The sequence below is a fragment of the Vigna angularis genome, chromosome 7, assembly GCF_016808095.1.
Source record: "Vigna angularis cultivar LongXiaoDou No.4 chromosome 7, ASM1680809v1, whole genome shotgun sequence".
In the NCBI taxonomy this organism is placed as follows: domain Eukaryota; kingdom Viridiplantae; phylum Streptophyta; class Magnoliopsida; order Fabales; family Fabaceae; genus Vigna; species Vigna angularis.
Window position 1 is genome coordinate 27,303,734 of NC_068976.1, and position 12,280 is coordinate 27,316,013.

The window sequence follows — 12,280 nt, forward strand, 5'->3', positions numbered from 1 at the left end:
CGCCAATTCAAAACCATCCAAACCATCCTCACAAAAATCCTCTCTTCACAGTCTCCCCACACCCTCTTCGACTCTCTCTTACACTCCTACCCTATCTGTAATGCTTCCCCTCTCGTCTTCAATGCCCTCTTCAAAACCCTCGCCCAATTAAAAAAACCAATTAAAAAAAAATGTCATCTCATTGAAAATCCTATCACTTCCATGGATAAGCTAACACCAAACCCTGCAAACTCAGTACCCCTCACTCCACTCATCTTCTTGGAAAGAGCAGCAATCCTGTATGTGGACTCTCACTCTATCCTCTACGACCACATTTCCTTCACCTGGTCACAAACCCACTATAGATGCCTCCAACTCGCTTCTTCCCTCACCTGGTCTTCATCCACTCTCATTCACTCCCTCTTATTCTCACCACTCTTTCAAAATTCCCCCACACCACACCACCTCCTTATCACAGACGATGGCTATGGGGATGTGGATGTTATCGCAGCGGCTCATGCAATACGAGCGCCTTTTGAGCATAGGCGACCCGAACTTATGATGGGCACGGCCCAACTCCGAGTGGGACCCAATAACCCTAAACTACACCTCCGGCACAACAACGTCTCCCAAGGGCGTGTTACACCTCTGGCCCTCTTCAAAACCCTAACCCAATTAAGGAAGTTGCATGAGGCGAACAGGTTTTCAATGAGATGAAATTTTTCCCCAATTAAAAAACCTAATTTCTTAATAAAATCCTATGTTCTCTAATTAAGGAACACGTCAGCACACACAGAAGTAAATTATGACACGTAACCACTAACTATTGCACATCATCACCTCATTCACTCCGTTTGGTTATATTTAACGGAATTGACTAATTTGACTCAAAATTTTAAAAGTGAGGACTCATTCCAAACACTTTTAAAACGAGGAACTAAATTGAGATTTGTGAACGAAACTCGGGACAAAATTGTCTATTAAACCTTAATATTAAAATTCTCAAAATAACTTTTATATAAAATTATTTAATGCATATATAAGCTATTGGTTAGTCTTAATTAGTTAGATAGTTTGGTTATTAAAACATAGCTAAAATTCATATCAAGTTTTTCTATGATATGCTGAAATTTTAATTACTGCAATTTTATTTTTTATTGAAAATAATTTGAAAATGTGATGGTAATAACTCTTATAAAATTCACAAAAAATTTGTAAAAAAAACCCATAAAAACGTAGAGGAGTGGTTATTATTCTTTTTATTTTTAATATATAGTCCAATAATTAAAAATAAAGAATACCGTTTCTTTTATTAATCAGTTTGATTAGAAAGTAAATTAATTCCAACTTTAACTCTACTTAAATAAAAGATAAGAATGATCTCAATAACCCAATATAGGTACAAGCAATCTACAAACATTTTTATAATTATTTATATTCTTCAACCGTTATAAAAGTTTAATTGAATATCATTTTTTAGTAAGTTTATGGTTGATCTTGTTGGATTTAAAAAGCGTTATAGAATATTAATAATTCATCTATCTAATATACCATCAACATTAACTAATTTAAATTTTAAATAGTTTTTTTTCTAGGCGACGTAAACGCAGTATTTTACTACTAAAGTGTCGTCTTTTTCATGAAAAGTATTTGAGGTAAAACTACAAAGTTAACCTTATCATGTGAATTGAGACTGAATTATTGATTTAAAATGTAACTTCAATTATTAATTATTATTATTATATTTATAATCAGCTTTCCACCTAGTTTTATTAACATATTGAATCTTGGCTTGGATTCTCACAATCTTGCATTTTTCAACTTTATTTTAATATAATTTTCATTTATACAATTATTTTATAACAAATATTAGATGTTGGAAAATTGAATCAAATCTTTTTTACTTTTCTTTTCAAACTTTTCAAGCCAATTTTATAAATTTTAAGTACTAACCAGAATAGTTAAATTCAGAAACTCTTCCATTTCATTCTAATTTACTTTCAAGCCAATTTATAATTCCGATTTTCATTTCAATGTATTCTTTCAAACCAATAAATTGGAGAATACACATTTGAGGATAATTTCCTTCAAATTTCTGTGTTATTTATAAAATAGAGATTTTTTAGTATTCGACAAATATAGATATAGATGCATGTATAGCAAATCAGAAATAAGAGAAATAAAACAGCCATTAGGGAGTGACAATTTTTTATAATACTTCTTAATATATTTTTTAAATCAAAGGTGAATATTAATAAAAAAAAATGAGGTTAGGTGGATTAATTAAAAGATTGTAATACAGTAAGTAATGTATTAGGTATATATATAACTGTTAAAGATGATACAGTTCACCCTCCAAGGCATAAAATACCTACATTACATTCTAGTTTAAATGATTAGTAATCATAATTAATTCACCATCTTGAATTCTTACCAAGTTAATTAAGATCTTGCTTAAAGTGAAAGTTGCTCCATATTAGAGAAATTATGGTGTGCTAATATGGTTTTCTTGGTCTTGTGGAACTACACCAGTTGTTGTTGTTGTCCTTAACTTCTTTGCAGACATTTGAACTTGTCTTTCTTTGACAAAGACAACCCACAAAATCACAGAAAACATTACTGCACTTGAAACCACCACCAAGCCAATGAATATCTGGTGGTTGTTTCGCTTGAACGAAGGGAAATCATCGTCATTGATTTCATCAAATGTTGCTATGACAAAAGAACAGTTTAATAGTCCAGCAAAGATTGGACCATTTCGATAGTCACTCAAGTTGGTAGCCACCATAACCTTTGAGTACAGGGAAGGAGTCAATCTCCCCACTGTAATGAACACACCAGATGGAGATTTATTGTATAAAAAACTCTGATATGCCTGTCGATCAGGAAGAACGGATTAACATATAAACACACCACTAATAAGATAGGAGTCTGTTCTATATAAAAAAAATATGATATTATCTAAAATTTTAAAATAATGAATCTATGAGTTTATTTTATTATATGTTGTTCATCTTTTTCATTTTAATTAAAACTTATAATTAATAATGGAAGAATGTTTAACATATCAAGGTGGAGTTTATTAAGAGTTTAATTTTCATATTATTAAATATATTATTAATAAGTAGTTTATAATACATAAGTTTTCCACTTTATAAATTAATATTTTATTAGATGGTTTTGTAAAATTGAATTATCATATATAATAATTCATGAAAATTAATGTAGTAAAACTTGTTTAGTAGATTTTGTATGTTTTATTAAGACCTTGCATGATTAAACTTGTTTAGTAGATTTTGTATGTTTTATTAAGACCTTGCATGATAGTCAAAAAAATTTTGAGACAAGAAAATGGAGTGTTCAACTTACTGTAGGTGCACCCTTTAAGCTTATTTCAATGGTCTCACATCTTCTTTTAATTGATAGGAAAAAATGGATTGCAAATGAGGGGCAAAATTGAAATATGTTAAGTTTTTCCTTTTGCTTTAATAGTTTTACATTTGTTTAAGATTTAACAAATTATATAGCGCATGTAATCAATTATGTAATTCATACAAGCCAATAACAAATACATATGACCATTATAGACCGTTAAAGCTTTAAATGAAATTGATTTTCACAATAGAAATAATTTAACCGATTAGAAAATTTATGTAATCGATTAAGTTCAAAACTTAAGCAAATTTGCGAATCAATTTCCATTCCAAACAGATCAACGCACTAAACAAGCATATGTTGGCATAACAACGTTTTTTAATCGATTATTGATAACAGTCGATTTTACGTGTTTTTGTGTATATATTTTGGTGAATAAATCAACTCATTCATAGCTTTTATCTTGTTTTATTCCCAAGTTTAGTGTGTTTTCATGTTGCCTTATGTTTTAGTTAATATATGTTTGTTTTACTTTTAAGGCTTAATACCTCTTTTGGTCCCTCTTTAAGGGGGCAATGTTCAAGTCCGTCCTACCTTTTTTAAAAAGTTCAATCTGGTCCCCACTTGTGAAAAAAGTGTACAATTAAATCCTTTTTTGTCACGGCGTTAAATATTTAACGATGAAACTACTCCTCTGGACTAAACTTGATGAGTTGTTCATTTTTTCTCTTACGTGACATGGTGACGTGTCAATTTTGAATTTAAAAAAAAAATTGCTTGACACATCATCTTCTTCTTCCACCTCCATCAATCCTGAATTTAGGGTTTCTTCTCTCACATCCTTGGAGAGGTACCTGAGATCCTTTGGCAAACCATTTGCAGTGAGGATTTTCTTCTTGCCAATTCTGTCAGGACCCACAAACAGTACCTGATTTTCTTCTTGCCTCTGATTTGAGTTCAATATCTGATTTCTCAGTTTCTTTCAACATTTGTGCTACTTCTCGCTCGCAGTTCTGCATACATTACGGGCAACAAATTGATACAGCATCAGGATCTACGTTCTCAGAGGCACGCCTCAATGGAGAGATCGTTGTAGTTGGCAAGGTCTTTAACGGGGATAAAGACCGGTGAAACAAAATCGAAAAAAGAACAGAAACAAAACAGAGTTAACATATCAGATAAGATTCATTTACCAACTACAATCCCAAGTTTAATCAATTCCATGAAAGAAAATGCTTTATCTTCATTCCATTAAACACGAAACACTAATCTTTGTCATTTAATCTAATCTTGCTATGGAATAACCAGGGAAATAAGATTTTGGAGAGAGATCATCGGAGTTGGAGTGGAAATGGAGGTGGGAGCCGGCTGAATCGGAGTGGGAGGAAGAGGCATGCTTGGAAAGCTGGTGGGTTTTGTGGGGAGGAGAGGGAGAGGGGGAGGAAGAAGGAGACGGCGGCACATGACTTTGAGTGTCGTGGTGGACAAAGGAGTGGAGGGAAGAAACCCTAAATTCACTGTTGGTGGAGGTGGAAGATGAACCTGATGTGGACTTTAATGAAAATCACAAGTTTACCCTTTATGCAGCCACGTTATAAACCTAAACAGCCACGTTGCACAGATCACTCCACGCTGTCAGCTGGATCGTTAAATATTTAACGCCGTGACCAAAAAGGATTTAATTGTACACTTTTTTCACAAGTTGGAACCACATTGAACTTTTTAAAAAAGGTAGGACGGACTTGAACATTGCCCCCCTAAAGAGGGACCAAAAGAGGTATTAAGCCTACTTTTAATATCTCTTTGAGTGTGAAATAAGAAAACAGGAGGCAATTCTGGTGGAGGAAAACAAGCCGGAACTCAAGAAAGCGTGATTGGACAACAAAAGATGGATTTTAAATGAATACCCACACTAGGTGCCACAAGAGTCACGTCTAGTGATGCGAAAAATGAGCAAACAATGTTACTAAAATTCATTGTTCACGTGTTGACTTATTGTTTATGCATTGAATTTTCACTTCAGCAAGTCCCAAAAGTCGCTCGAGCGAGTTGATTTTTCCAGAACTCATTAAAATGCCTGAAAAACACGAACAAATGAAGGTTTTGACAGTGGGAACGCTACAAAACCTCTCTAGCTCAAGTTCAGGTGCCTCCATAGTGCAAGGCCTCCATCTTTCACCATCCAATCCATTATTTCTACTTATTCTTGCTTCCTAGATGCATGTGTGTCTAAAACTCTATTTCATTGGGGTTGAGAGTAAAGTTTCGAAACTCTATGTAATTTCTTCGTTTAATGCATGATTATGGATGAATTTAGTGTTCTATGCTTATTATTCACGTATATGGAAATCTAAGTTATTTGAATAATTACAACATTGGAAAATGCATGAAATCGCAGACCTAGGTAGAACAACTAAAGGAATTTGATTCTAGACATAGATTGGAGCTTTTAGTCATTTGTAACATTGTTTTAATGCGAATCAGATTTATGAAATTGCTAAGAGATTAGTATTTTTGGTTTAATGGTTCATAACTTGTCATATGAGGAATTAGATGTTTGTATGCCTATGATGTTGATGCATGATTCTAAGGAACTATGCTAAATCGATAAACTTTCATAATTAGTAAAGTCAGAAGAAATCCCTTGAAAAAACGATATTTGAACTTATCGATTTATTACTTTATGCAATTTGGTATACTTGCCAAAGTCCTAACAATCATCCAACTTATGTAATCGATTATCACACAGTTGTTTACTCCTGTTAAACAAATCATGATATCTAAAGAAATATAATAGATTATATACAATGTCTAGTCAAATATTTCTACCAGAAATGTAATGTGAAATCTGTTTAAATTTATGATTCATATACACATAATGAATACATATATCAAACATTTTAAATACAAACACAAGAAAGATAAAACAAATGTTATACTATTTGTTGTGCAATTATTTTTGGGTAAACATGTAATATTGTTAAGTTTGATAATATTATTTATTATAGTAATATGTTTTTCAAACTAATTCAGAGTAAATTAGAAATTATTTTGTTAATAAATTATTATATAAAAGAATGATTTGAAAAATTGAACCAAACAAGTAAGAAATCGGCAGAAATTTTCATTCTATAATGTATTATAGTTAAAAATACAAAAAGATAAAGCATTTATTAAAAGTTATTATACTGATTGATAGTCCAAACATAATTAAATTGTACACGTATTCTGTAACATTTAGTGTTTTGTATAGAAAAGATTCAAAAATAAGAAGCTCATTATAGAGAAGAATTATATTAATAAACATAGTCACTACTAATGTTACAGAGTTTAAGTCACTTAGGCAAAAGAATTCAAAATCCAATGAACTCAGTGATCACTTTGTAAGCTATATACTTCAGTGTCTTTGATGAATCAGAACCTCACAATGAATTCATTAACCACATGCTATAGTGCATCACCTTCTTGGTTTGTATGACCTTCTTGGTTTGTATGACCTGCACATAGACAATGTAAATTATACTAACAACAATTTACAAAGAGATATTTTTTCTCATGCTTTCAACAATGCAAGGTATGCAAATAGTTCATCATTAAAAAAAATTATGAAACAAATATTTCTCAATTCACCTGGACAAATTAGCTGCAATTATAGGCTTTTCTACTAAACTGAGTTTCTTAAACCGAGATTGAGATTCATCAAGTTCAAGCTCAAGAATAGCATCTTCGATAGCCTGACCCAATTTATTGTCCTCATCAGCATTATGGAAGCATTCTCTTTCCTTAGCATCAAGAATCAGTTTTCTCCATACAGAGTTGCTATTGAGTAATGTTGCAGCATTTCCTAATATCCAAAGGCAGTATCTGAAGTAAAAGAAAATCAATCCATTAGCTATTTGCATATTGATATAACGTGGAAAGAACACTAAAAAGAATGACCAAATTACAAGAAACATACTTAGCTCGGGTAAGAGCAACATTTGCTCTTTGCCTATTGGAAAGAAAACCTACTTTTCCACTCCCATTAGATCTCACAGTAGATAATATTATAATATCTTCTTCACCACCTTGAAATCCATCAACAGAACGAACACTAACAGAGAAGTATGAATCAGAAACCGAGATGTACTGCTTAACTTTCTGTTGGATTTCGTAAACTTGAGCCTTATATGGTGATATGATTCCTACACTAACTTTCTTCCTGGTCTTCAAAAACTCTGTAAGTAGAAAAACGAATTAATCACGTAAAATTTTCTTTCCTTGTATTCTTATGATTATAGAGATTTTACTTTGACAATAATATATGACAGAAGAGAAGCAGTAAGAGAAAGTAACCTTTTTTAAGATTTCCGATAATCTCAGAGATAGCTGCAACCTCAATTTTGTTCATCAAACTATGATCACTGTTAGACTGTTCTTTACCCTTAGAAATGTTTATAAAAGAATATGAAGCATACATTTTCCCATCAAGAAAACTTTTATCATAGCTTATTCCTCTGACAAGTGGAGCATCAGAAAGTTGCTGATCGTAGAATTCTTTATTTGGGAACATGCTAATGGCTGGACGCATTCTATATTGAACATTGAGAATATGCCTCTTGTATCCCAACAACACCAGTCTTTCAAACAAACTTCTTCCAAATTCAGCCCTTTCAGCAATCTAAAATTTTGATCCATTCATGCATACAAGACAAAACCATATACAATAGCCACAATCAAAATCACACAATAAAAACAACAACTTCTCTTACCTTGCTTTTGACCATAGCAGGAAGTTGTCTCTCATCACCTATGAGGATACCTCTACGAAGGCCTGGAAGTTGTAATGGAATGGCTGATTCACATTCCTTTAGTTGCGCTGCTTCATCAATGATTACAAATCTGAATTGTGTCATCTTCTTCGTGTACAATTTAGAAGAACTTGAAGCTGTACAAAAAACAAGGCACGCATTCTCCAAGCAAAATTGTGATATGTCTTTTCTGTTTCTAAGGTAGTCGGGAAGTGAAATTGACCGAGAAAGTTTACTTAGAATGACAAGGCATTCATCTCTTTCCAAACCTAACAATCCAATGCGACCAAGAACGCTTTGTTTATCTTCGCAATCAGAGATTGTCTGCTTGGAAACATTTTGACCAGTGGAAACTTCAAGAGATTTTAGCAAATTCATAGCTTTCAACATACAGTTCAACACATTTAATGGAATAAAAGATGTTGGCATGTGAGTGTACAAGGTTCGCCTTAGTACATTGAGCTTCTCTCCAAAGTAACTCAACCTCTGCTTTATAAATTGCTCCTCTGTCATGCCAGCACTTTCATTTTTGTCATCCTTGTAGGCCTGGTATAGGCCTACGATATAAGCGTATTTTTTCACCAGAAATTGCTCAAATGTCATTGGATCACGATTCTTACTAACGCGTTTCTTATATGAACCATATGCAATGTCTGCGTTATTGATTCTTCGCTTAGCAAATTCTTCTAATGACATAAGATTCTCATCCTTCACACGATTCTTGTATGAAAAGTAAGCCTCTTCAGGTTCCTTTAGAAACTTGATAGTTGATTCCAGGTAATATTTCCAACCAATATCTGGAGAAAAGCATTTCAACAAATCATCAACACGATTGTCCAAAAACACTGTCTCAAGACCCTTGTAACACTCGATTTTCATCCTAGAACGATTCCCAAATAGCACAATGTCACCAAGCCCATATGTCTCAATCTCAGGTGTATCAACAGATCCCTTAACCAAACCATGCAGCCTAACAGCCAATTCCAACACGGCCGTGTTAGTTGGAGCACATGCCAATGTTTTGGTTTTAAGCTTGAAAAGGTATAGTAACAAGGAAGCAACTGTCTTCGTTTTCCCAGTCCCTGGTGGACCCCATATAAGTTTAATATGGCCATTATGCTCACATTTCTTCATTGTAACAGAACTTAAAACTGCATTCTTTTGAGACTCATTTAGATTATGAGCACTGGTTATAGTTTGTGCAACAGTACTGTAGCTATTTTCTCCTGATAAACAAATCTGACAGTTTTCTCCGTTCTGTAAAGCACAAAGAAAACTTGAAGCATGTTTTTTTCATAGACAATTATAGTTTAGATAAAGGACAAATTCGAGAAAAAAATGTGCATGGACACTTCATATAAACCCTAAACGATGGCCTACCTTTACAAGGATACTATTAAAGATCAATTTTAACATGCATAAATGAGTTCAAGTTAATAATTCTGAATTATGTTAATGCTTTAATAACAGAAGTTTATAAAAAATGAATGATTTATTGATTCTTACCGTTGAATCAGCACCTAGCACTTTCTTGAGAATGTTTGGATCTGCACCCTCCAATTTCGAGGTCAAGGCTTTCAAAATACGAATATTTGTTGTCATGTTCATAAGATACACTGCATAAAGCTTTTGTGATTCGTTGCTCCTCACGTCAATTTCAATATCATTCTCCATGAACTTAGATGTCAGTATAGTGATTTCATCACTAAATATATCTGGGGACTTAAGAACATAAGCAATATGACAATATTCTTTGGTCATTTTCAAGTCATTTATGCGTCTAGGTCTTACATTTGTGAATGCAATGACATCTCCAGTCTCAGGTTCATACTTTCTTGCACCTTTCACATCATCAGTGATGCCCTTCAAGGTAATCTCATAGAACAAATCATAGGGAAAATCGAAGTCCGTAGACCTTTGAAGGGTGTTGACTTCAGAAAAAGGAGCTTGAGACACGCTCATCAAGCTTGAAGACAGGTCACTGTGTGTTTCATCAATCAATGCAGGAATGAATGAATTCATGTAATCTTTTATTGAGTGGAATGTCTGCGGAATCTTCCTCACCTGCGACAAAACAATTTTTCAATAGAAACTCTTAACTTAAAAAGGACTGCATTTTACAGAAAAATACTGCAAAGTGAAAAAGAAACCTTGTGCTTGAAAAGCTTTTCGTTGAAAACATCGTTGAGAGTCCAAGAGAATACAGTATCTACCAAGCTAACATTTTCCATCCTTGCTCACGTTTATCGATCAATCAGTAACACAAGCACCACAAAAAACTCTTCTTTCTCTGCTTCACTTTCTTTTATACACACAATAAACAAGGTCTTACTTAGCATTTAAGGAACTGAAAAGTTTCAAGTACCAAACTGTTCAACAGTAAAAGTGAAAAGCTACTTCAGCTAAATCCAAGAAGATTGAAAACTGTATAACAAAATAAATTTGAATAGAGAACTAACTCAATTCTGTGTTGAAAATTTGAAAGTTTTAGACTTGGGAACTTCTGATAGCTAATGGAATTTTATGAGTCAAGGTACACAAACAGATAAAAGTGAGATAAAGGAATTTTAAAGTATATACCATTATATTTATTTCTTATTTAAATTTTAAAGTTTTCACCTGTACACTTCTCCCCAAAATTGAATACTAGAAGATGAAAATATGTTTTCGTAAGCTTTACTGTTTTAGATATGGAGCTTCCCATGTAGATTTTGATGATTGTGATCATAGATGCAGAGTCTAGAGATTGGAAAGACCCTATAAATTGCAGTCACTAGATGAAAACCAAAAGACCACACGTCAACTCTGCTACACTTTTACAACTTTTAACATAATTCCATAATAGATTATTATGTATAGATTTTGAAAAGCTTTATGATGAAATGAAATTTCAAGTAATTTTACTGTAAATTGGGTATGAAATTGTAAGAATTAAACACAATAAAAATCCACTTTGTCTTTCTTTAACATTTTATTTGGTGGGACTTTTTAACTCATATTCTAGGCTTATCAAATCCAATAACAATATTAGGTGAACCAAAATTATAAATTAGTTCTAAAAAATTGTTAATCATCTTATTTCATCTAACTATTAAACTTGTATCTATCCTGATAAAGGAGGAAGTGACTATTATTTCTCTATTTTTAGGATAAATATTTATCTTTAAATATGTTTAATTATTAATTTAGTCTCAACAATTAATTTGTTTTGGTCTTTTTTTAATTAAGTTTCTAAATTTTAAAAAAAGCTCAATTGAGTTTTAATTTTTTTTTAAAAAAAACTTTATATAACTTATTTTATTAAATTGATATGTGTTATATAGGTTAAAATTTAAGTCCTCATATTTTAAAATATGAGTCATCATCTAATTTTGAATTTTTTAATTTTGACTTGTAATCTTTTAAAGTAAAAAATTATCTAAATTTTAGTATATGATATATTAATATCAATTTAACTAAAATATTAAATATTTTTTACAAAAGTAGAAACAACGAAAATATAGAAATTAAAAATTTAAATATAAAAATCAAATTAATAATTAAATCTAAGAAATATAAGATTTTTGTTTGTCTCTATTCTAATTTGGATAACACTAATACTTATACAGATTTATTATTCTAAATATTAATTACCAAATTAGACACGTGACTTATAAATAAGTTACCAAATTAAAAATCATAAAAAGTTAATAAAATTGTTTTAAATTACCAAATAAGTTAAAAATATTTTATTAATATAAATCATAAAGGAATGTTGAAAAGCTAACCAGACATATTAATAAGTTTACCATGTAGTCAATTTAAAAAAATCAAATATTATTCATATTATATATATAGAATAATTTTCCATCAAAATCAAAACATGAATTCAAATAACAGGAATTCAAATAACAGGAAGAAATTGATTTAACATTTTACTTTCATCAACCAAAATTATTAACAAAGGTGGTGACTTTAGCAATTCTTTGTAGATAATTAACTTCAATTAGCATCCCAAAGACATTTAATTATTCTGTTTTGTTCTTTTTCAAGCACATTTCTTAGGTCCCTTGATATTCTTGTCATGGAATTTGTGCACCATAATGAGAAAGGAATTGTAAAAGTTCACAAAAAAACCCAATAGGGCTTTATTCATT

General features: G+C 31.7%; 1 protein-coding gene across 1 annotated transcript; it reads right to left on the reverse strand.

Annotated features, from left to right (window-relative positions):
• Positions 1 to 6,635: 6,635 nt before the first annotated feature.
• On the reverse strand, positions 6,636 to 10,432 carry LOC108337547 (uncharacterized). The gene is made up of 7 exons (XM_017574101.2): positions 10,295 to 10,432; positions 9,651 to 10,208; positions 8,106 to 9,401; positions 7,690 to 8,014; positions 7,313 to 7,571; positions 6,985 to 7,218; positions 6,636 to 6,851 (listed from the first exon to the last, which is right to left on the reverse strand). The coding sequence occupies exons 1-7, from the start codon at positions 10,373 to 10,375 to the stop codon at positions 6,812 to 6,814; spliced, it is 2,793 nt and encodes a 930-aa protein (XP_017429590.1). The 5' UTR covers positions 10,376 to 10,432; the 3' UTR covers positions 6,636 to 6,811.
• Positions 10,433 to 12,280: the final 1,848 nt, after the last annotated feature.

Bases quoted from the DNA above. Each gene is read 5' to 3' on its own strand.
- LOC108337547 (XM_017574101.2), bottom strand. From the start codon at position 10,375: ATGGAAAATGTTAGCTTGGTAGATACTGTATTCTCTTGGACTCTCAAC. The intron at 9,402-9,650 runs GTAAGAATCAAT...TGTGCTTTACAG, and splicing joins TGCTAGGTGCTGATTCAACG to AACGGAGAAAACTGTCAGAT. The intron at 8,015-8,105 runs GTAAGAGAAGTT...TCAAAATTTTAG, and splicing joins CTGCTATGGTCAAAAGCAAG to ATTGCTGAAAGGGCTGAATT.